Source organism: Megalobrama amblycephala, linkage group LG16 (assembly GCF_018812025.1).
Source record: "Megalobrama amblycephala isolate DHTTF-2021 linkage group LG16, ASM1881202v1, whole genome shotgun sequence".
Classification (NCBI taxonomy): domain Eukaryota; kingdom Metazoa; phylum Chordata; class Actinopteri; order Cypriniformes; family Xenocyprididae; genus Megalobrama; species Megalobrama amblycephala.
This window is the reverse complement of record NC_063059.1, coordinates 19,187,703-19,213,934: the sequence shown is the minus strand read 5'-3', so window position 1 is coordinate 19,213,934 and position 26,232 is coordinate 19,187,703. Positions and strand designations below refer to the sequence as shown.

Sequence of the window (26,232 nt, the reverse complement as noted above, 5' to 3'; positions counted from 1 at the left end):
AGACACACGCACACATATATATATACACTGAGAGGCCAGTGCTGGACAAAGCTTTAGCTGTTGACATCTTGTTTTAAAGGGACAGCACCCTCAAAAATAGAACATTTTGTCATCTATTTAGACTTGCACTGTCAAGTCCAATATTTTTACTTCGGTGTGTGAAGGGCCATGTTTAACACATGTTTTGTTTTTTGTTTTTTAAGAGCTAGCAACAGCTTACGTAGCATGTTTACATAGACAACAGTTGAAGAAATGATTAAATGGACAATTAAAAAACGTTTTGTAATACAGCAAAAGGAGACAGGGGTTGTCAAGCTCCCCCCAAAAGACAAAGCATCATAAAATTAGCATTAGCATGTTAAGTTGTAATTGAACGCAAGTGCAAATTACAGATTTGAGAGCTATATGGCAAAAGAGAAGACTTCCAGCGTCAAAAGCTATTGAAAATACTTGAAATATAGTGCACAAATCATACACTTTAAAAAATGCTGGGTTAAAAACAACCCAAGTTGGGTTGAAAATGGACAAACCCAGCAATTGGGTTGTTTTAACCCAGCGGTTGGGTTAAATGTTTGCCCAACGTGCTGGGTAGTTTTATTTAACTCAACTGTTGTATAAAAATTACTGTATTGCTTGCTTAAAATGAACCCAAAATATGCTGGAAATTAACATTTATTAATATGTTTAATAAATGAGCATTTATTAATAAGATAATGAATAATAAACAATAAACATTTATTAAATTGCTTATTAATAAATGTACACCTTTTGATTATTATTGTTGCCTCTAGTAATTATGTGTCTGATTTTTAATTTCTCACCTATTTTGGATTCATTTTAAGCTAGCCATATAGTAATTTTTAATCAGTAGTTGGGTTAAATAAAATTACCCAGCAGGTTGGGCAAACATTTAACCCAACCACTGGGTTAAAACAACCCAATTGCTGGGTTTGTCCATTTTCAACCCAACTTTGTTTTTAACCAAACATTTTTTAGAGTGTATAGACCACTTTATGGCACTTATTTTTGGTCAATTTGTGAGCTTGAAAGTCCCAGTCTCTATTCACCATCATTGTACAGGGGGAAAAAAAAAAACCCTCTGGACTTTCTTCTACAGAAGCCCTTTTGGGTTCAGTACACTCTAAAAAATGCTGGGTTAAAAACAACCCAAGTTGGGTTGAAAATGGACAAACCCAGCGATTGGGTTGTTTTAACCCAGCAGTTGGGTTAAATGTTTGCCCAACCTGCTGGTAGTTTTACTTAACTCAACTATTGTTTAAAAATTACAGTATTGCTTACTTAAAATGAACCCAAAATTAATTAAAATTAATATGTTTAATAAATGAACATTTTAATTTCATTTTAGATTCATTTTAAGTCAGCCATATAGTCATTTTCAAACATTTAACCCAACAGTTGGGTTAAAACAACCCAGTCGCTGGGTTTGTCCATTTTCAACCCAACTTGGGTTGTTTTTAACCCAGCATTTTTTAGAGTGTATCTTAGATATAATACAATACACAAAGAAAGTCTGTTATATAGTTTAGGAATGACATGAGGGTGAGTAAATTAATTTTTGGGCTCCCTAAAAAAGACAAAGCACCAAAAAAATACAATAAGCATGTTAGGTTGAAACTGAATTCAAGTGCAAAGATTTTCAACAAAAAACGACTTCAATTTCAATTAAAACGTTATTGAATGGCTTCAGAAGACTCAAAATATAGCACACAAATCATATGGAACATTTTTATGCCAGGTTTTTGTTACCAACAAAAGACAAAGCACCATAAAAATGCCATAAGCGTTGAAGAAATAAGTTAGAAATGAAGGCAAACACAAATTAGATTTAAGAGCTATGGCAAAGAGGAAGATTTTAGTCAATAAGGACTTCAAATTCAATTCAAATGTGATTAAATAGCTTCAGATGACTTGGAACATTTTATGTCAATTTGTGAGCTTGACAGTCCCAATCCCCATGCACTGTCATTGCATGGAAAAGATCTACTTTCTTCCAAGCACTTTTGTGTTCAGTAACTTAAACATTTTGATACATATCTTCACATTCAAAAGTAAGTCATACAGGTTTGGAACAACATTAGGTTAATAATGCATTTTTGGGTGAACGAGCCCTTTAAATCTCTGCAGTTGATTCTCACAATAAGAGTTTCAGCACCTGTTCAAGTCACTGTCTATTCAACTGCTGTACAAGCAATATCTGGCTTCCCCAGAGCCTAATCAAACAAGATTTGTTTTGGGACAGTGTGTGTTAGTGTGTGTTTGTGTTTAACCTCACAGCACACATCAAACAAATGAACTCAACTGAATATTGCTGTAAAAGTATGTAGGTCAGAAGGAAGAAAGATGCCACTTTAGGGAACCGGCACAGCGCTCAACACACACACACACACATACACGCACACACACGCATACAGTTGCCTGGCAGCCACCTCTGGGGCCTAATAAAACAAACTGCAGTGATGGAGTGGTAATGAGAGCGGAGAGAGAGCGATGTGACAACCTGCAAAAAGACACGGAAGTGTTTCTACACGGTGCGGCAATAATGAGACTTCAGTTGACAAATCTGCATATAATGTCTCTGACGCATTTCAGCGCACTTTGAAATATTGACGGACAGGTAAAGAACAATCACACAGAAAAAAGATATAGACCCTGTCCTAAATACCTTCCTAAGCCCTTGTTTTCCACAAATATCTTACAGTACCTTTTCAGAACCATAGTGTATTCACATGGCAATCATTCAGTATGACAGTATTAACATCTGCTCAATGCTGAGATATTTTTTGCTTAACGGAAGCTGATTTTGCTATTCCACAGAACGTGAAGTGTGTGTGTGTGTGTGTGTGTGTGTGTGTGTTTATTTGGCAGGTCAGGAAGCATTTGCTTAAGTAGACACAAAATAAATATGCAGGTATTAGTTCTGGCTTCATAGCCAATCAGAATAAGCTTCTTTAGTTCAAGCAGCCAAACAAACCCATTTGACACTGTTCACCACACACAAACGGCACAGCCATGGACATGCATACAAATGGAAGTGCTAATGTGGAAATGAACACTGTATCAAAATACACAGAGGTAAACGCACAGGCTCACAATTCACATAAACACACTAGTCCGCATGCAGGCTTACAGTGCAGAACAGACACAAACTTCAAAGTCAAATAATCTCTGCAGTGATATATATTAGTAGAGCTCTGAATGTGTGTTCATAAGCAATGAGAGTTGAGTGAATATGACCTTTATTATCCGTCCCTTCTGAGGGGAACTGACCCCGAAGCGACCCCTGGATCAATCAATGCAATCATCCTCACATCACTGACGCAACGAACACATAAATATTCTATCATTCTACCGATCTATCGCTTTTCATCTCTGTCTCTTGTCACTGTGTAAACTCCATCTCTCTTTCTTTCAGTACATTTTCCTGACCCCTGATGTACAGTCCCATTTTGGGGTCATTTCGATTTTTTTAAAGGAAATGAATGATTTAATTAAGCAAAGACGTGTTGAATCAATTAAAAGTGATATATAAAATAACATTTAAATAAATGCTGTTGTCTTTTGAACTTTCTATTGAGTAAAGAATCCTGAAAAAAAATGTAATCCACAACAATATTAAGCAGCACAACTGTTTTCAACATTGATAATAATAATAATAATAATAATAATAAAAAGCAAATCATCATATTAGAATGATTTCTGAAGGATCATGTGACACTGAAGACTGGAGTAATGATACTGAAAATTCAACTTTGATCACAGGAATAAATAACATTTTATAATATGTTACAATAGAAGACCGCTTTGAACTGTAATAATACAGTATTTCACAATATTACTGTTTTGCCATATTTTTGATCAAATAAATGCAGTTTAGGTGCAGTAGAAGAACTTTTTTCAAACACTAAAAACTTTTCAACAGTAGTGTATAGTTTATATATATATATATATATATATATATATATATATATATATATATATATATATATATATATATATATATATATATGTATATGAATTTAGAGTCAATGCATTGGAGAAAAAGGATAAATAAGAAAAAACAAATGTCTGATGTTTTTTCTATATATATATAAATATATATTTTCTATTTTCTATCTATATCTATATCTATATATATATATATATATATATAGAAATGCATTGACTCTAAATATATATATATATATATATATATATATGAATTTAGAGTCAATGCATTGGAGAAAAAGGATAAATAAGAAAAAAACATCAGACATTTGTGCAAATTATTTGACTACAATAATATGACATTTGATCTACTTCTGTGTAAATCGAAGCAAAAAGATCATTATATACGTTTCAAGTAACATAAGACAGTGAGAATTTTGGGTGAGTAAGTTTAATTTCTGGGTGAACTGTGCTTTTAAACAATTGATAAGCTTTAAAGAAATGAGAAGTGCAGGTAGGCAGCCATATTTTGAGAGACTGAGACAGCGAGAGCGAAGGGGGCAGCAGAACAGGGTGAGCGTAACCCTTCATGCCTCTAAGGCTTTGACCCGCCCCAATTAAGCATAAAGTGACAGTGTGCCTGCACGCCCCTGACACAACCGGACCAGACTGAATGCTAACGGTTCCAGGACCCCTGCATCCCACGTCCCTCCTTGCCCCTCATTCTCCAGCAATAACCCATTGTGTGAAGGGGGGGCGTTTGACTCTGACAGCACTGTCATGGCCGGCCAATTCTCTGACATTTGAGCCTGTCAAGAGTTGCCACGGTGACCTGGCAAATCCATTGACCCCTTGTGGCCCCATGCTGATCGGAGACTTTGGTGTGGCGGGGCATGATGTGTGTGTGGGGTTCTTGTCCCGGACTCTAGAGAGGGGGTCACAGTGGGGCACAAGTTCATTTCCAGTTGTCATAAGCTCTTAGGTCTGTTTATGTGGGGCTAGACAAACGTGGGGGGTGAATAATAAAGAAAAGTGAAGAGTGAAAGATAGAGAGTGGGTAGAGGAAATGTGAGGTGAATTGTGGTGGGCAGCAAGATGCCAGATGTCAGGACACGAGGCTGCTGCATCCATTAGAATGACAGAGACACTCACAGGTGACACACACACACACACACACACATAGTGATGAACTTATAAATATGCACAAACTCAGCCACAATGCAAATAATATATATATATATATATATATATATATATATATATATATATATATATATATATGTATTATTACAGCATTATTTTTATTTATATTGAGCATAACTTCAAATTTGGTTAGAAATATGGTTAAAACATAAATTTGTATACAATATTAAGCGTAAACCCCGCTAAAATGTGTTAGATTTACACTTTAAACCATAAAAAGGGTAAACTCAAACCAGAACGCATTATCTAATTCTAAGTCTTATTATCTTATGCAAGTTTGCTTATATAATCAGTAATTTTGTTAAGGTAGAAATTATTTAAAATTAAAATGATTTAAAAACCCTTAAAATTAGATAAATTCACTTTAGAAGCAAAATGATATATTCTGATATATCCTGAAGACAACAGACTGACAATAATGTTAATTTAATTTTCTTATCTAATTTCTTATCTAATATTAGGCATAAACATCAATAAAATTTGTTAGAATTATAGTAAAAAAAAAACAATTTGCATACAATTTTAAGCATAAACCTAAATTTAGTTACATTTATACTTAAAACAAGAAAAAAAAGGAATAAACTTAAATCAAGATATTAAGTATTCACATCTTACACAATTTTGAAGTAAATGTATCTTGTTTGAGAAAAAAACATTTCTTCAGCAGTTTTGTTAAAGTAAAAGCTATTTTAAACCCCTATTTTAAAAAGCTATTTTAAAAGTTAGATATATTTAGTTGTAGAAAATAATTGTTAATTTATTTTGCTTGTATTAAGCATAAATCTTATTTTTTATTAGAATTTCTGTATAGTTAAAACAAAACAATGCATATTTTTGTGTACAGTATTAGGCAAAAACTTTGCAAAATTTTATTAGATTTATACTTGTAACAAGAAAAAGTATAAATTCAATTTAAGATATATTTTCTAAAAACAGGTGTCAATACCATTTGCAGTTGCATGTCTTTTTAAATAAATTCATCTTGTATTAAGGACGTTTGTACATTTTCTACTGGAGAACAAGACACAAATTCTGATGAAGACCATTCTTCAGTCCACTTACAGACCATAAAGAAAAAACAGGTCTCTCTTACTCCCTCTCTCTCTCTCTATTTCCTGTTTGTGGCACTGCTCAGGACCTGAGAACAGCCGGCTGGAAACAGGCACCACCGCTGTCAGGTTCAGAAACATCAGACCACGCTTATCTATCCTGACAGATTACTCTCAGCTGAATGGCTGCATGTAATAAAGCCCCGCCTCTGAACCTCATTCTGATTTGTGCCCTCACCCTGTCAATCATGTGTTCCTCATTACCCCACCTTAATGTATAGAGACAATACGTATGCCATTTGTTAGGTGAGCATGTAAACACTGTAATGCAATTGAATTTCTTTGTTAGAGTGACCTGAAATAGCCTAGGTCTATCTGTTTGTCCAAATAATGGAAAACAGGTGCATGTTTGCGAGTCATTACTTTTCCAATTTCATTTAATGCTGCTAGTGGTGCAGAAATTACACACTGCACATTCAATTCAAACATAAAATTTAAATAAATTAAACTGGAATGTTCCACGAGATAACAAATGGAGGAAATGTGGATATGATAATCCAATAATTTGGACTCAGCAATCCGCCTGTGATGTTGAGTTATTTGCGGATTGCTTACACTTATCCGGCACTTTCTGCCCAGCGTGAGGTTTCTGCGGAGAGGCAGCAGGGGATCGGGTTCCGCACTGGGCCAACGTCTGCCACTCCGGGCTGGCCGGCTCCACTTCCCTGATCCAAAAAGATTCACCCAAGCAGCGGGTGGTTGGAGTATCATCTCTCCGAGCAGCTGAGACCCAAAGAATCGCTGCCACTTTGGGATGGAGCGATGACAGGAGAGAATGATGGAGAGAAAGGAGGTGGAGACTGCTGCACAGCAGGGGGGCGGGGCTCAGCCAGCCTGACGGCTGCCAGTCAAAGAAAGTTAATGACAGTACAATGTTGGCACCGCCCCCTCCTCACGTTTCCTCCAAACTGCCTGCCAGGCTGCAGAAAGAGGCGTCTGCTCCTGGAAAGAGGGGTGTTGAGAGGAAAAGGGGGATGTCGGAGTGTGGATTTTGCCTGAGGTGTGTGGACTGGGAATATTTATGATAATCAACACCCGGGTTGGCACCGTTGGGCGGGCTGGAGATTCACTGTATCCATCCGACATCCCCCACTATCGCATCCTTAATCGAGTCAAGTGACTTATTAAAGCGTATGGGCAACGTGGGGCTAATTTCATTAGCTGCCTGCCGAGGCCCCCATATCTGATTTGTGCGTGCCTTGAGGGGGAGGGGTCGGGTTCAGAGATTGAGGAGGAATGGTTATCATCTGTGGACCGTTAGAGACACGGCAATCAGAGGGGAAGAGGATGACAGAAAATGAGGGTGTACAGGAGAGGAGGGTTTTGGTGATTAGAACAGACAGGCAAATACTTCTAGGGATATATAGCGAAATTACAGCCAGTGTAAGCTTTTACATTTATGCATTATATATATATATATATATTGTAACATTATAAATGTCTTTACTGTCACTTTTGATCAATTTAATGCATCCTTGCTAAATAAAAGTATTAGTTTCTTCAATTTCTTTTAAAAAAAATAAAATAAAAAAATCTTACTTACCCCAAACTTTTGAACGGTAGTGTATAATGTTACAAAAGTTTCAAGTAAATGCTTCATGAAGCTTTACGAGTCTTTTGTTTCAAATCAGTGGTTCGGAGCGTGTATCAAACTGCCAAATTCATGTGATTTGAGCAAACGGGGCTTTGTTACATCATAAGCGTTTCGAAAGTTCAATGGTTCACCACTGGGGGGCGCGACTTTGGCAGTTTGATGCACGGTTCGAATCACTGATTCGAAACAAAAGATTCGTAAAGCTTCAAAGCTTCATGAAGCAGTGTTTTGAAATCGCCCATCACTAGATATTGTTGAATAAAGTCGTTATTTTGTTTGTTTTTTTTGCCACACAAAAAGTATTCTCGTTGCTTCATAACATTAAGGTTGAACCACTGTAGTCACATGAACTGTTTTAAATGTGTTTTTAGTAGCTTTCTGGGCATTGAAAGTGTAAATTATCTTGCTGGCAATGGAGGTCTCACTGAGACATTGGATTTTATCAAAAATATCTCAATTTGTGTTCTGACGATGAACTAAGGTGAGTAATAAATGACAGAATTTACATTTTTTGGTGAACTAACCTTTTAAATGCAATGTAAGTTAAAAGCATCTGCCAAATATATAAATGTAGGTATGTAACAAAGATGTAATTGTATATTAAAATATCTGCTATCTGTATTAGATAAAATCTATGAGCGCTTTCCTCAATTTCCTTTTTGCACTAACACGAAAGCCATTTGATGTTTACAAAACCTGAATTCCACTGTATCACCCACATCCAGACCTGCACTGTCCCTCCAGTCTATTAGCAAAGGTTCAAAACCAGGTCAATCAATTGTCCATCGGAGGTCATTTCCAGCGAATGACCTCCTATCTGCTACTGCGTTTCAGAAGCCCCTGCTATCACCTCACCACACCGGCCTCTCCAAGACTCCTCAATGACTGTCCATTCAGAGAGAGGCCAATCTGAAACCCGGCTTACCACACAACACATGCTTTACACCGCAGAGATAAGCATTGTGTTTGGGATTAGAGGCTCGGCTACAGGAAATCATTATCGGACTGTTCTCATTTCTCTCGCCCGGTTGAGAGAGTCCAAATGCTACAAGGGCTGTTCAGTGTGATGTTATACAGTATTGAAGCCGAGTTTAAGAACTGAGACATTATCCACCTGCTGCGAGAATGAAAGGGTTTTAAATCACAGAATGCAACATGCAGCAAATGTCATTTTGCATAACGTTTGCGATTTGCTTTGCATGGTTTCTAAAGCTGAATTGATAGTGTGTACATCTGTGTGGCTGTCTCCAACTAACCCGACATCTACATGCAGAATTATAGGGTCCAAATGTGTTCTTTGTGCATATGTCACTGCCTAAATTACGGACACTTTATGTTGAATTGCATGCTTTTCTGTAGTGCTTGTTCAGTATCATTTCTGTAATGTTATAAAGAACCAAATCAATATTCATCATAATGTGTCTTGTGTCTTGGTAGTAATGCATTAGACTGGCACATATGGGGCACTTCAACTACTCTCACAACGGTGCATCATGGGGGTCATGCTGTGCCTGAGTCTCATTTAGGTCACCTGCATGTTTAGACATCAGCAAGACCGTATAACCTTTAGAAAGACAAATCTAAATAAATGGGCCTGTATTCACTATGTAAACATGCAGCTAGTGTCTAAATACAATGAAAATTTATGTAGATGAGAATCTGCAAGTGTTCATTTTTCATAGTCTGCTAGAAATGCATAATTCATCCTCTCCTTACACACACACACACGCACATACCAGATGTATGGAGCCGAGAGCAAGAGACTATTAATGTTTCTTAAAGATCGAGGGAGTCAAACGCATTGCCTTGTCAATCACACACACGCAAAATACACTCACAAGGTGATCACTCACTGTCATCTGCTTTCATTTCCTGCGCAGGTCAGTAATCTGATATTAAACCATCCTCTTCACACACACACACACATCACACCAGGATGAAACACTGCTGATCTCAACAACAAACGCCACAACTGAGCATTAAATAAATGCATTTAAGCCTTGATAACAATGTGGCAGACAAATTAAAGTGATTGATCAGGACAATTTAGCAGTTTTCATTTTAAAAAGCATCTCTAGGACGGCCAGCCGCTTTACAGTATGACATAACGGATGAAATGTGGGGCCCTCCTCTAGGAGCTAAAGGCTGAATATTGGACAATTTTATCAGGTTAAAGCCATGAAAAATGTGACTGATTATTCTCATAAAGGTTCAGCTGTGTGTTTCAATGCTCAGACATTATAAGAGAACAGAAGTAAATATCATGAGGAAAATCCCCATCGGAAAACCACAAGAACAGACCCAGTAAACATCATGAGGAAAGGCCTCAGTGAAAAATAAATAAAAATAAACTTACACTCTAAAAAATGCTGGGTTAAAAACAACCCAAGTTGGGTTGAAAATGGACAAACCAGCAACTGGGTTGTTTTAACCCAGCGGTAGGGTTAAATGTTTGCCCAACCTGCTGGGTAGTTTTATTTAACTCAACTATTGTTTAAAAATTACTGTATTGCTTAATTAAAATTAACTTAATTAAAATTAACCAAAGTATGTTGGAAATGAACATTTATTAATGTTCAATGAATAATTATTAAACAATAAACATTTATTGCTTATTAATAAATTTATATTAATAAACTATTAAACTATTAAATTTATATTAATAAAATATTAAAGCTTATTAATAAACATTCACCTTTTGTCTATTATTGTTGCCTCTTATTGCATCTGGTTTTTAATTTCCCAACTATTTTGGGTTCATTTTAAGCTAGCCATATAGCAATTTTTAAACAATAGTTGGTTTAAATAAAACAACCCAGCAGGTTGGGCAAACATTTAACCCAATCGCTGGGTTTGTCCATTTTCAACCCAACGTGGGTTGTTTTTAACCCAGCATTTTTTAGAGTGTATAGTCAAAAATCCTAAAGAAACCATGACGAAAGACCCCAGAGAAACCCTGATGGACCATTGAAATTCACATTCATGCATACTTCAGATCCAAACACACACAACCTTACACAGGCACCAGTGCACACACACAGACATATGCACGCCTCCAAATAATAGTTTTGCCCTGAACAGTGTAGAGCACAGGAGAGCAGCGAAGAACAGTCTGTAGATAAGACTCTACTTTGCATTTGAATGGAGCTGTTCTGATTTCTATGCACTTGGCCTTTAGCCACAATACTATGTGTGTTGGTGTGCGCACCCTCTCAGCCATTCCATGTGTCCCTCTGCCTCTCGTTTTCAAGTTTATATGTGCCGTGTGTGTGTATGCATGTCTATCAGTCCATCTGTTTGTCTCGCTGCCTCGCTAGTAAGAGCGATTTTACCAGACCAAACAGATGAACGAGAGATCACTGTCAAAATAAACTCCATATTCACACATGCATGACCAGACAATTCGCATAACAAGTGGTTAAAAACTACATTCAAGCCATCCCTGAAGTTTAAAAGGCAAATAAATACTTGAAATAAAAGCATTCAATGTACTAAATGCACATATTATAATGTTCAAAACAATCCATTAAAAGTCCTCATGATTATGACATCACACCCAACTCATTAACATAAGACCACCCACATATACAACTCCATTAATATACATCATTATTCAGCAACTTGGCCAGCCCTGATGAATTATAATGTGACATTTTAGTTTAGTAAAGTTTGCCAATAACAACAGACGCTAGTTACATATAAAAATGTCTTAAAGGAACAGTAGCAAAAAATGCTCAATTCTAAGGGTCAGAGAAAAGGTCAAAAATGGCCATGAATAACAAAATCATGATAGTGCAAGAAGCCTTGAAAAACATAGGCCCTGTCCCAAATGTGCACTAAACGTGAACATACAGTTCATCCGTGAAGTCCATGAGATCATGGGGTGTCCCATTCATCATTTTAGGTTTCTGAAGGTTGTTCACAAGCTCACAAGCCCTCAACAACACTGAAGAGCTGAAAGTGCCTTTTGGAAGTATATAAATATATATATATATATATATACAGTTGCAAGAAAAAGTATGTGAACCACTTGCAGAATCTGTGAAAATGTGAATAATTTTAACAAAATAAAGGAGATAATACAAAATGCATGTTATTTTTTATTTAGTAAGATAACATAAAAGATGTTTACATATAATCCACAGGACAAAAAAATAAATAAGTAAAAAATAAAAAATAATAAATTTATTAAAATAACCCCATTCATAACTATAATACTTAAACTGTGTGTGGTTACCTGGATGATCTACATGTTTTTTTTTTTTTTTTTTTTTTTTTATTTTTTAGTCCCTGGTTTTTGAGCAGTTAAACTACTCTGTTCTGAAAAATCCTCCAGGTCCTGCAGATTCTTCAGTTTTTCACCATCTTTTGTAAATTTGAACCCTTTACAGCAGTGACTGAATGATTTTGAGATCCGTCTTTTCACACTGAGGACAACTGAGGGACTCAAACTCAACTATTAAAAAGGTTCAAACATCACTGATGCTCCAGAAGAAAACACGATGCATTGAGAGTCAGGGGGTGAAAACTTTTGAAGAGGTCCAAATTTTTCTTATTTCGCTTGAATATCATTTTTTTTTTTTTTTTTTTTTTTTAATTCATTTAGTACTGCCCTTCGGAAGCAACAGAAATGCTTTCATGTTTCCCGGAAGACAAATTAAATAAATTTACCTTGATCTTCAAATTCCAAAGTTTTCAACCCCCTTTCACATTTTCACAATTCTGCAATGGTTCACATACTTTTTCTTCAACTGTGTATATATATATATATATATATATATATATATATATATATATATATAAACAGTACAGTCCAAAAGTTTGGAACCACTAAGATTTTTAATGTTTTTAAAAGAAGTTTCGTCTGCTCACCAAGGCTACATTTATTTAATTAAAAATACAGTAAAAACAGTAATATTGTGAAATATTATTACAATTTAAAATAACTGTTTTCTATTTGAATATATTTCACAAAGTAATTTATTCCTTGATGGCAAAGCTGAATTTTCAGCATCATTACTCCAGTCTTCATGTCACATGATCCTTCAGAAATCATTCTAATATGCTGATCTGAAACATTTAATGTGTACAATTGTACAAAATATTTGTGTACAATATTTTTTTTCAGGATTATTTGATGAATAGAAAGTTCAAAGAACAGTGTTTATCTGAAATCTAACCTTTGTAACATTATAAATGTCTTTACTGCCACTTTTGATTGATTTAATGCATCCTTGCTGAATAAAAGTATTCATTTCTTTCATTTCTTTTCAAAAAAATAAAAATAAAAATTCTTACTGACCCCAAACTTTTGAACGGTAGTGTATAATGCTACAGAAGCTTTGTATTTCAGATAAATGCTGTTCTTTTGAACTTTCTATTCATCAAGGAATCCTGAAAAAAAAAGTACACAACTGTTTTCAACATTGAAAATAATCATAAATGTTTATTGAGCAGCAAATCAGCATATTAGAATGATTTCTGAAGGATCATGTGACACTGAAGACTGGAGTAACGATGCTGAAAATTCAGCTTTGCATCACAGAAATAAATTACTTTGTCAAATATATTTAAATAGTACACAGTTATTTTAAATTGTAATAATATTTCACAATATACTGTTTTTTACTGTATTTTTAATTAAATAAATGTAGCCTTGGTGAGCAGACGAAACTTCTTTTAAAAACATTAAAAATCTTAGTGGTTCCAAACTTTGGACTGTACTGTATATATATATATATATATATATATATATATATATATATATATATACACATGTATTATAGGGTGACTGGCTCAATAAAAGTGCCACATTTTTTAGCAGAATTGTTGGTGAAAAACAACATTACCTACGATTCTGCAATTAAACATGATTATTAAAAAAAAAAAAAAAAAAAAAAAAAAAAGGATGAAAATTGCAAAATGGCTTCAACAAATGCATATACCATTGTTAATACATTATCAAGGTTACCATGGTTTATAAGTTCCCCTTCATCAATACCCCAATGGAGAAAATAAATGGGATTTTTACTTCCGTAACCAGACTGTTGCACTCTATATCGTCCCTTAAATGCAAGTAAACATGCAATTAGCACAAAACACATCTGATAAAGAAATAAACACAAGGGCAGAGGTCTTCACTACTGACAAATTTTCTCATTGACACCCTCCCAGGGCCACATCGCAGACTGAGCGGCCAGTGGCCAACTCCAGCTGTTCTTTAGATCACACTCATAAACTCCCAAGCCTTGTGAAGGACCCCACACCGCCTATCAATTTCAAACACCAGCAGGAAGGAGACAAGGGACAGGAGGGGGGCTCAGATTTCACCCCCCCCAACATTAGCTGTAGTACAGGAAGCTTAAGTTACCCTCCCTCCTCCCCATTCGCAGCTGTCCGGTGCGGCGGTAGGAACTCTCACTCCCAGAGTAACAGGAGTCAAACTCAATAACTGCACAGATAACACCACACGGTCACAACAGCATCGCACGCACTATTAGTCCTGCGCAGGAAGTGGAGTTTGAGAGAGATAAAGACAGAGGACGCAAAGTTGGCGCAATCTAAACCCCAGTTTCGACACAGCTGATGTCATAGTTCTGGTAGATTCCTTCAAGCGGCCGGCTTGATTGAGTTGTGTTGTAGGTGAACAGAGTGCAAGGTTCAAAAACACACCATCCATCAGAGCGACGGGAAGCTTTCTCTGATGATGACACTTCACTGAAACGGCACTGCGGTTTGTACACGGTGTGTGTGTGTGTTCAAGCAAGAGAGTTTGCACCATCAGCACTCGGCACCAGCACTTTTTACTTTGAGAAAATAACAGATTGTTCGCTTCAACAGAGAGCTGAATCAATTTCCTCTGTCCTCGGTTAAGGGCGGAGCTGAATTTGAGCTCGCACACACACACATATGATGGATTACAGGCCTTGGACCTTGGGTCCCAGGAGGCTTTGCTTCAGGGGTTACAAGTAGACAGCAGTGGTGCATTTGTAGGGTGAGGGGTATCTGCTTTGCGTAGAGAGCTGAACGCTAAGGAATTACGGACATTGGGGGTCCGACAGGTCTTTAAGGGGTCATCGGATCCAATCCCAGGCAGAGCACTGTCGGAATACAACAATCTCATGGGAATCAAGAGCACGGTTAGATGTTTTTGTTCTACCTGATGAGGAACCATGAAGGAACCTCTACTAGGTGAGCGCCTGGCACAGTACAGCAACAAAAACATGTCTGCTGTGGTCTAGAAATGAAAATGAAAGGATTGAAGTCAATAGTCTGGAGTTTGATTGGATTTAAATGACCATTCGGAATGATTTGCCATAGCTTCTGGCTTTTTTTGATGGCAGGCAATCATGTAATGGAGTTTTAAGTAGTTTAGGGTCATAGAGACCACACCGAATCAATGCAACACACATACACACAGAGATTAGCAGAGGCGCATGTTCAAAAACACGGAAATGGTTAACAAGAGAATGAGATCACAGATAAATACATTCTAATACCAACAAACTAACAGAGCTTGGACTTTGAGAAACAAGATATTTTGGTAACACTTTACAATAAGGTTTCATTTGTTAACATTAGTTAATGCATTAACTAACATGAACTAACAATAAACAATACATTCATTGTTTGTTCATGTTAGTTCACAGTGCATTAACTAATGTTAACAAATACAACATTTGATTCATATAATGTAAAATGGTGAAATTAACATTATCTAAGATTAATAAACATGCTGTAAAAGTATCGTTCATTCTTAGATTATGTCTACTAAAACTAATGTTAACTAATGAAATCTTACTGTAAAGTGTTACCAATATTTTTTTCATATTTATGTCTCTACTGTGCCATTCGGATACAGGATCTGACTGGATATGGACACAACAAACTGAACAAAGCAGAAACATTTGTTTACTTAAAAAAAAGTAAAGAGGCTAAATCCTTTCTGCTAATCCATGCTGACCATCTGATCATAATGGACGCTGTTCTATGTAAATCCATTTCCGCTGTACATATCTGAAAGCCACTGAGAGCAACGGTACAGATTTCTGCTAAGAGCTGTCTGGCCTTTTCTAAAAAAACAAAAAAAAAACAAAAAACTAAAAGTATTTAAAAAAATACTACTAATAATAGTAAAATTTTATATATATATATATATATATATATATATATATATATATATATATATATATATATATATATATATTTTACAAATAATTTAATATCATATACTATTTTTAAATACTCATTTGACTAAAATACTACTAATAATAGTAAAATATATATATATATTACTATTACTATTATCATTATTACTATTTTTAAATACTCATTTGACTAGCAGGGGTGTAAACATGCATCACAACAATAAAATAAAATAAAATAAAATAATAAAATAAAATAAAATAAAATAAAATAAAATAAAATAAAATAAAATAAAAAAATAAAATAAAATAAAATAAAATAAAATAAAATAAAATAAAATAAAATAAAATAAAATAAAAAATAAAAAAAAAATAAAAAAAACAAAACAAAACAAAACAAAATAAAAAAACATCTAAGAATAATAAAGAATACTAATATATATATATATATATATATATATATATATATATATATATATATATATATATATATATATATATATATATATATATATATATATATATATATATATATTATCATTATTACTATTTTTAAATGCTCATTTGACTAGCAGGGGTGTAAATATGCATCACAACAATAAAATAAAATAAAATAAAATAAAATAAAATAAAATAAAATAAAAAATAAAATAAAATAAAATAAAATAAAATAAAATAAAATAAAATAAAATAAAATAAAATAAAATAAAAAAATAAAAATAATAAAAAAATAAAAAAACAAAACAAACAAAACAAAATAAAAAAAAACATCTGAACAAATAATATAAATAAAATAAAATAAAATAAAATAAAATAAAATAAAATAAAATAAAATAAAATAAAATAATAAAACATCTGAACAAATAATATTGTGAAGACTCAAATGTCAAATAAATATTTACATCCTACTGCTGGTTGTGCTTCTCACTTTTGTTAAAACTCAAAACCGGTCAGATATCCAGTCTGGCAGGTCATGCTCCAACAAAACACTTAAAAAAGCAGTAGCTTGAATCCAGTTCAGGCCATTTGCCAACCCTTGTTCTTTTCCCCATAATTTCTCTACTTTGCTGTCAAAAATAGAGGAAAAATCCCATGAAAATAAAATGTAAAAACTTTATCACTCACAAGGGGACAAGAGTGAGCTAACAAAAGACAGTAAGAGAGAGTGAGAATGAAAAAGGTCAGTGTGTGCGTGAATATACCGTATGTGTGTGTGTATTTCTAGGGCTCTATGGGACCAGTGATTTATCTCCTTTCCAGAGGGCTTCCTCCACATATACATACAATGAAGAATCATTTAATATCATCTACCCAGCTGACCGATTAGTCTCACACACACTAAGATGTGACCACAAGATAAGGCTCTAAAATCTGCATGGCTCCATCTCACTGCAGCCGGTGTGTATGTGTGTGTAACGTAACATGCTGCTGATAAGGAGGTTGGTCTTTATGGTGTGGGCGCTGACTCCAGCACTGCAGATATACTACGATGACACATTCAATCAGGGATTTTATTTCTTTCTCCTTTATCACAGACTAGAGATCCGTTCTTCCTCCACCTCTCTGCCGGCACCTCACCCTCCCTCCCTCTTATCAGAAACCAACATTCCCTGTGGGCCGCGGATGCATCCTGACATCAGTCTGCTTTCAACTTAATCACCAACCCCTAAAACCTGCAGAATCCGGATCCCAGGATAACGCCAAGTGAGCGCGAACGCGGGTCAGAGGACCCAGACAGACACTGACATTTACAATCAGGCGAATGAGGACGACTGCATGTGAGAGTGTGTTTGATTAATTCACTCACACACACTCACTTGTCCACAAGATGAGATAGATGTTAAAAGCCAGACAGATGTTTGTAGTCTGGATATTAGGGATGGACGGTAGGATGGAAAACACCTTACTACGGCAGAACTGTGTCAACCAGTAGAACGACAAAAACATGGAGTAATGCAAAAATAATACCGCTGACAGGTTTGCATATATTGGCTGCAAATATATGCATATACGATGGCTCTTCCAGTGTAAATTTAACGTAATACTGTTTTATAAAAAAATAAATAAAATAAAAATACTTATAACGTAATGTCCGATTTTGATCATATCACCCACCCCTATTAGCTGTGTGTATCCAATTAATTTCATCCTCTTTTATTAGATGTAACTGATGCCAGATACACAGTCAAACAGATTGAGAAGCAACCTTAAAGCTTAACACAAGAAAGCACCATTTTTCCACTAATTACTTCATCTTACCAGTTCCAAATGCTGCCTAACGATACTCATAATTGCTTAAGTGCCATGCTGAAGCGTATCAAAAGAACCTTTTCAAGTAGGCCAGCCAATCCCAGACTGGTGGCCTTTTAACAAACCAGCAACGACATCTGTTTCACCCTTCCTTCATTTACATACTTTTTAAAGGTTACAAGCGAACGAAACGACACTTTTTGTCGCTAAGACTAAAACTACATCCACGCTTTCACACTGTTATTAGCGTAGACCATTAGCAGACACAAACACACACACGTTCACACCTTATACGCTTAATTAATGCCCCCATGTTCAACAAGCTTGTTGCCCTCAGATTTATAATACACACACCTCTCTACCTGAGAAAAGATACAGGGGGCTAATTAACATTTTCCTGGATGACTGTACGCCCCAGGTGTGACTTGTCACATAGCGACCATACACAAGCTACGACCAGAGATTTCACCACTTTGGCAAATTTATTCAAAGCAGGGCTTGCCTCAGTCTGACATAGTCTTCACAATGATTTATGAACCTGCTCATTGACCCAGTTTATCCCGAGAAAGGAAAGAGAAAGACCACGAGAGAGAGAGACATAAAGAGAGAGCAGGAGAGAGAAATAAAGACACAGAGAAAGAAAAAAAATAGCAACAAAAGAACAAAATATCTTTCCCAGAAGCAAGGAGTGCCACAGGGTGCGGCTTAGACCGAAATGTATCCATGATATACATCACAAAGAGACAGAGTATATAAAAGCTTGCCACAAAAAAAAAAGATTAAGACAAATTTATGATATTAGCAGAATCCAAATTCATTTTTTTATCCGTTCCTGTATTGTACAAAAATGTAAGAAGCATGTGTCCTAAATCACAGAACATCAAATTTTATTCGCTAAAGGCTACCAAGATGGTAATCTGTTTTCATTAGTTTAGCAAAGTTTGTCAGTGGATGCTAAGCAGGCTAATATTTTTTCCACAACCCCTTGTGCTCTTATTCAACTTATTTAGTTTTAGAAAAATTAATAGTTTAATCTTTGTTAACCAAAATGCTAAAAGTTATGTGTACTTTTATGGTAAAATGCACATCATTCATACAGTATATGTTGATTTCTCTAAAAAGTGTAAACACTGTGATGCTAAAAACGTCACATTGTTTACAAAGTGAAAAGGGGTCTATATGAAGTAGCCTACATATAGACCCCTTTTCACTTAGTAAACAATGTGATGTTTTTTGTGAGCGGAGCTTAGATGGAGGAAGAACGATTCCCCTGACCACTTCACTAACGCTAGCTAGCTAGATTTGCTAGCTTGTTAGCTTTGTTAGCATTGTTAACAATGACTGAAGAAAATCTGGTTGTATCTGAATATATAAGGTCACTCACTGTCTGGGACCAAGACTGTTATTAGGGCTGGGAGAATACATCGATTTTCAATTCACGATTCTCTCTCAAAATGATTCTGAGCTTAGTTTTTAACAGCAGATGGCACTATACGTGCTTTAGAAACACATATACTCGGCTTGCATTCAGTTCCTTTACACACACCACTTAAACCTAAAATAATCATTCATAAAGTTTGAAAAGGTTGAAGCAAATTACAAGGGTGTTCGCAGGGGCTGTGTTTACATTAATCTCGCGTCATAAAAGCATTCTGAACTGAGGTGCATGTATATTTAACCACTTGCATGGCTCAGCCGAACGTCTATCTGCTGTTAAAAACTAAAAACTAAGAAAATATCAGGATCGATCCAAAATCACTGTATCATGAATCGAGAATCGATGTATTGTCCCAGCCCTAATTGTTATTTGAAAAAGTTAACTTTAACGGACGGAACCAGATGACAAGATGACATTTTAAGCTCATTATTTAGCCAGCTATAAATAGCACCTCCAGTTTTCCCTTTGTTTTGTCTCCAGATAACGCTGTGATGTAATTGTGACATCGGCACTAAAAGGCTCTATACTTCAAGTATGTATGCATCACCAGTGAAGTATGTGCCTTTAGGCTCCAGTAGATGTATGCGAATTGGGATTCAGCCAATCACTCCCTGTGGCCTGTCAGCACCTTTTCCACTCTCTTCTTCTTCTTCTGCTCTAATTAAGACCTTATAAACGACTAGAAAGGGATTAATTTATGTTGAGGTAAATGGAAATACATGTTCAGTAACTTTAAACTGAGAAATTGACCATTTGAAGAAGCGAAAGCACTAAACCCCAAAGAAACGAGTTCACATGAAACAAAGAATTGTGTTGAAATAGAAGCGCCTTGCATCATCAGACAAATCTAATAGCGACAAAATTAACCCTTTTGCACCTTCACTTTAAACTCTCTAGGACACAAACATCCGTAACAAGATCCGTGTATCTTCTTTGTTGCATTACTAATGGTCAGTTGTTAAAGACTAGCGTTTGAGATAATCCTGCTTCAGCGGACACCTCCTTACAATCTGCCTCATTATTAATAATGCAGCGAGCTCCTTTCACAGGCCTCTCTCGGCTTCCTGCAACCCAGCTTGGGGTCTCTCTCTGATCGGGCGGCTCCAGTGGTCCACGGCGAACGCCTGTCTGCAATCTGTTTCAACAGAGCCATTCACTGAGCCTGCGGGGGTGCAGACTGACCCCATACGAGAAGAAGGGAGAGACGGAACCATATATCGCAACAGGAGACGACTTGTGACATGTAGATGAAAAAGTACTGGGCTTGTAACCAGGGTCGGAACCCCTGAAACGAACGTCGCAAAACAGTCTGGAACATTCGCCACATTTTTCAGTTTGTCACTGAAGGCCAGCTGTTTGTTTTGGAGGTGAAGGTTTTATACGTATGCGAGTCTGGGAGCGTTTCATATAGATCAGATATACACAGCTGGCTATAAAATCAACATTTACTTCTTGAGAAAACAGCGCCGCTTCAGAATATTTCTTCGATGTGACAGATGAAACATATTTTGCTTGGAACAATACATAAGCTGTATCGGTTTAGATTGGCTTCACTTCTGTGATCACTCACCAGTAAAGAGAAGTTTTATGAGTGGAAATTGTGTAACGTAACACAGCTGAGGGGTTTCGTTAAAGTACAGTTCTTGGTCTTTTCTGCTGTAGGTTTAGTATCCGCTGTCCCGCTAACCTTACGACCCTTCACCTCTCACCTGAAAGTCGTAAAACATCCTACAGCTCATTTAAACTCTTTCAGTCAACTATGGCTGTGTCTGAAACCTGAAAAATGCTGCCTTTGCAAGATGTATATGGAGGTAGGAAGCATTTTGAAATTGTCTGATGTGTAAATTTAATCATAAAAGTCAATTGTTTGTCAACATTTGACTACATTTCTACCAAAACATAACCATTGTAGTCATCAGATATTTGCTTGGCTGTCTAAATATTGTTTTGGATCATTAGAATTGACATTATGGTTTCTTGGAAACTAGTTCATTCACAAAATCATGCCCTTTTAGATTAGGTTTCAGACAACCTCTGACATAGCACCATCGTGGAAATGTAGAGATCTAGTGAGAACAGAGAGGGGGAAGTGAGAGAGATACAAGAGCTAGCGGAGGAAAAAAGGGAATAATCGGGGACTTCATCAATTTTTCATGAATTTTCATTTAGGCGAGGAGACCCCTCTTAGTGCAATCGATAGATCAAGCTGCTGTCACACAGTTAGCACCTGGGGGCCGCCACCACCACCTCCACAAGAGCTGAGAGGATCAGAGAAAACGCACACCCCCTGCCAGCTACACGAGTGAAAACACACAAACTGCCTTTATGCTCTTCTATATATACACACCCTATAACCCGCAACGCAGTTATGTATCATCAATTACAAGTTAAAAATAGAAAATTTATTCAAAAATGTTACTGAAAAGCTTCCCGCAATTGCTACCTCCAAAGTTACCCTTTGCAAAACTAAATGCAACATCATCTCCGCATTTCTACCCTTTAACCCAAATCACCATCCTGTATCATCAATTACAGGTTAAAAATAGAAAATGCAGCAGCATTCAAAATTTACTGACTCTCAAAACCTTCCCACAATCCCTTCATCTAGAGTTACCCTTTCCAACAGCTCAACACACACACCCTCTCATTACTGCATGGGGTCTTGGCGGCAGCGCACAGAGCCAATTTAGTTATCCATTCATTCAATATTTATCATCATATCCTTATTTCATGATGGATCGCTCCTATTTTCATAACAATGCATAAGAGAGGCCGTGGTATTGATCAGCTCAGGGTTGAAACAGATTTTAAGATAGCAGCTCACTTAGACTGCAGGTCTAGACTATAAACCCAGCAAAGCAAAACCAATACTCCTTAATCTCTAATGACTTTCGCCTTGGCATATTGGCTAAGCTACTGTAGTTAGCTTTTATGTAACACTAAAGGAAATAAGGGCCTGAAAGCAACTTTAGTTGCTCCAGTGTATTCACTAATCACAACTCCCAAGATAAAAGACGCAAGATCAACCTAGCAAAAGAGTCATTTAGCAAAAAGGCCTATGATTAAAAAAAAGCAAACTCATTGTCTAATAGAAAAGCAAAGGAGGACAGGTTAGCTGTCACCCATAATGGTCTCTGATTAGCTTGGGGATTTGACCCCAGGGGATGTGCTCTCTCTGAAAATGCAAGTCAACCCAACAGAGACCCATCTTCAAAGCCGAACCTATCTACAGGTTGTCAATAAACCCCCCTTCCAGATTCTGCCTTCCTGTGTAGGGTGTGTACATCCTCCCTTCTGCACTTACCATGTCCTTTAATCTGAATCCGTGGCTCTGGCTTTCCTTGTCATTTCCATTTCTCAGGCAGAAGGAAAAACTGCAAGCCTGGCAGGTTGTTCCGAAACAGACTGACAAATCTAAAATTTACTAAAACATATGGAGAGCTAATTAAACTACAGAGCCAACTGCAAAATACTTCCCATCCCCTGTTTTGGAACTAGGGAAATCAGGCTCTTTCCAAAATCCTTCAGATGCAATACCAACTTCACTAGTATCAAGTTCTATAATGTAAAAGCTGCTAAAAGGATGCTACAGAAGAGCTGTATAATTGTAGTTTGGTCCACAGGGTACATGGAAAAAAAAAAAAAATAGCTCCCCAACACTGCTTGTTTCTGGCACTCAAGACAATAATTGAAGAAATCCCATACTTACATGCTACTTCCAGTGAAGCATTTCGACTGACTGCTTCCCCCAAGTAGTTGCGTGCCACACAAACATACGCCCCCTCGTCAGGTTTGCTGCGACGGCCGTGTACGATACGCAGGAAGAAGAGTGAGCCGCTGGGCAAGAGCATGCGGTGAGATCGAGGGTCATCTTTGTCTGTTTCAACTCGTTCTCCGTCCTTGTACCACTCCACGGTGGGTGTGGGCCGCCCCTCCGCCTTGCAGTTTAGGGTAGCTGGCTCGCCCTTGGATACGATCAGATCGGAGGGGTGTTCTACGATCCGAGGTGGAGAATCTTCCTGCCGCAGACGGGATCCTGGAAAAACGGAGAAAGTGGAAGACTTGTTAGGACCAACTTCACATTTATGTTCAAGACGAAAGAGCTTCTACCATAAAATGTCTTACAGGCTTTCATAGAGAACAAGCATATGATCTCAATCATTGAAAGACTGGATCAAACCAGGGGCCAGGGGTGTCCAATCCTGCTCTAGGAGAGCCAGTATCCTATAGAGTTTAGCTCCAAATTACCCCAGTATGCCTGTCTAGAAATTTCTAGTCATCCTGAAAACCTTAGGTTAGCATGTTTAATTGGGGCTAGAGATGAACTCTGCAGGACAGTGGCCTTCCAGGAACAGAATTGCTCATACCTGGTCTTGGCAATCACCATCTAGCTATTTGAATCTCTAAAGAAACTTTAAGCCAGGAAAGTTTAACTTGGGGAAATCTTAATAAATGCTCCCTTAAAACAATGCTTTATTTCTACTGCCATTTGTTCACCGAGCATACAAAAGCAATATTTTCAAACCGAGAAAAGCCATGTCAAAAAACAACACAGCTCTCTGATCCAGCACACTAATTTAGGGTGCCACATAGTGAGCTGGCAAGCCATTGGGGACTTGCCCTCTGTGACAGAGAGGTTCAGGGGTTTAGACTCACACTGTGTTAAAATGCTAATCCCCTGAACGTTCCCCTGCATGGCCCTGCATTTGGTATGGATAATGCTAGCAGCCCACGCTAGGAGTCTGGCCCTTATGATAATAGATTGCGGAAAGAGCAGTGTGAGCCTTAACCCTAGAGATAAGGAGCCAGAGGCCACCCTGCATTTACATCACTAAGGCACAGGCCAAAGAGGGACAAAAGCGGCCCCTGATCCACCCAAAATCTGGCCAAAAAAGAGAAGCTAAGCTAGAGCCGCTAGCGCTGCCATCAGATGAATGCTGTAAGCTTTACACGCTTCAATAGCACATGGCTAGCGTGGAAACACCCTTGAGATTGTAAATGCAGATTTTCTACTTCTTTCAGGGATTTGAATCGCTTAACACTAGGAGTGACTTTCCAATCCTCCAAAAGGGGGAAGGGGATATGATTTTAGCATGTGATTGTTCAATATGAAAGGATATGTGTGTGTCAGGTTTTGCTATCTTTGTGGAGGCTACACTGTGGGGGACCTACATAAAGAGAAGAAATATGACTAAAAGTGTCTTTTCACATCTGAAAAGGAACATTTACAGTTAGGATCAGAGTTAATGGTACAGTTAAAGTCTAGAAACTATAATTAGCTTAATTTACATAGAAAAGTTAAGGTGAGGCCACCACCATGGTATATAAATGAATAAATGTATTGAATAAATTTTAATATTAGAGGTAACTGCTTGTTCATTAGCCTTTTCTAGGCACTGCTAGTGGCTAAACCTCCCGAGAGAGTAGCATGCTAGCATGATCAGCACACAGCGCTGTGCAGCTTTGTTTATTTAGCTCTGCTAAAACAGCTGTTCGCTAGCCGTTTGTTCAACATAAACCACTGCAGAGCGCAGGACGGACCTCCTACACAATGAGAGACCCAGCGGCAGCAGCTAGCCTGAGCTGAAGGTGGCCGTGTCCTCTCCTGGGATGGCAGGTGTGCAGTGCTGATGTACAAGAGTTCATTGCGGTGCTAAACTCTTTTGGTTGCTGATATATGGAACTGCAGTAAAACAGAGCATTTGTTTAGGGTGTTTAGGATCACTGCGAAATGTGCGCTGCTTGTTCTTACCAGTGGGACCAAGTCAGAGCATATCAGAGAAGCAAGCTTGTTTATTAGTGCGCAAAATGTTTTGCTGAGTCTGCCATGTGTTAGTGTGCTCTAAAGGTCCGTTCTCTCCTGCAGTGCAATCCGGACTCTATTAAAGCGAGCGATGTCTCCCACTTCACCTAATTTGTGCTAATTCCTGCCATTTCCCTCTCATTGATTAGTGATCATTCCGGCTGTCTGTTGTCTAAGTGGGGCCAGAGCAGACTGGGGGCCACACAAGGGACTAGCTACTGACAGGGTGAGATCTTATCCTGCACCCTCCAGGTTTCATGTTTATGCTGTGCTGCATACTATGAAACTGAGCTCTGCTGAAGTTTGCAGATACACTGATTTTGCTCTCTCTCACTGCCTCTCGCATTTCTCCTTCTCCCTCCCTTTTGGCGTTCTGCATCCCTCAAAACCAGGGGTGTCAAACTCATTTAAGCACTTACTACGGCCTGATACACTCTTGGTGTACCCATGCAGAGAACATGCTCTTCTGGATCTAGAATCAATTCACATACCAGCTTTTAATAAATGAACACAAATGTTTATGTCCTGCTTTCACCAATCAGAAACAAGTTCATTTTTGATGTTGTAAGTGACTAAATGAATGAACCAGTAATTAACAGTATGACATTGATAAATGGGGTGGGTCGAGATAAGGGGATGATGGGAGGACCATGCCCGCCAAGAACACACATACACACACACATATACACTGCTATCTCAATAGAGCATCTGTTTAGCTTCTAATCGACAGCCACTGGCAGAGACTT

General features: G+C 37.2%; 1 protein-coding gene across 1 annotated transcript in view; it reads right to left on the bottom strand.

Annotated features, from left to right (window-relative positions):
- The window catches only part of robo2 (roundabout, axon guidance receptor, homolog 2 (Drosophila)), a 557,168-nt gene that overhangs the window by 184,512 nt on the left and 346,424 nt on the right, over window positions 1-26,232 (bottom strand). Inside the window, 1 exon segment of the mRNA XM_048160953.1 lies at window positions 23,393-23,719. Coding sequence (XP_048016910.1) covers window positions 23,393-23,719 — 327 coding nt within the window.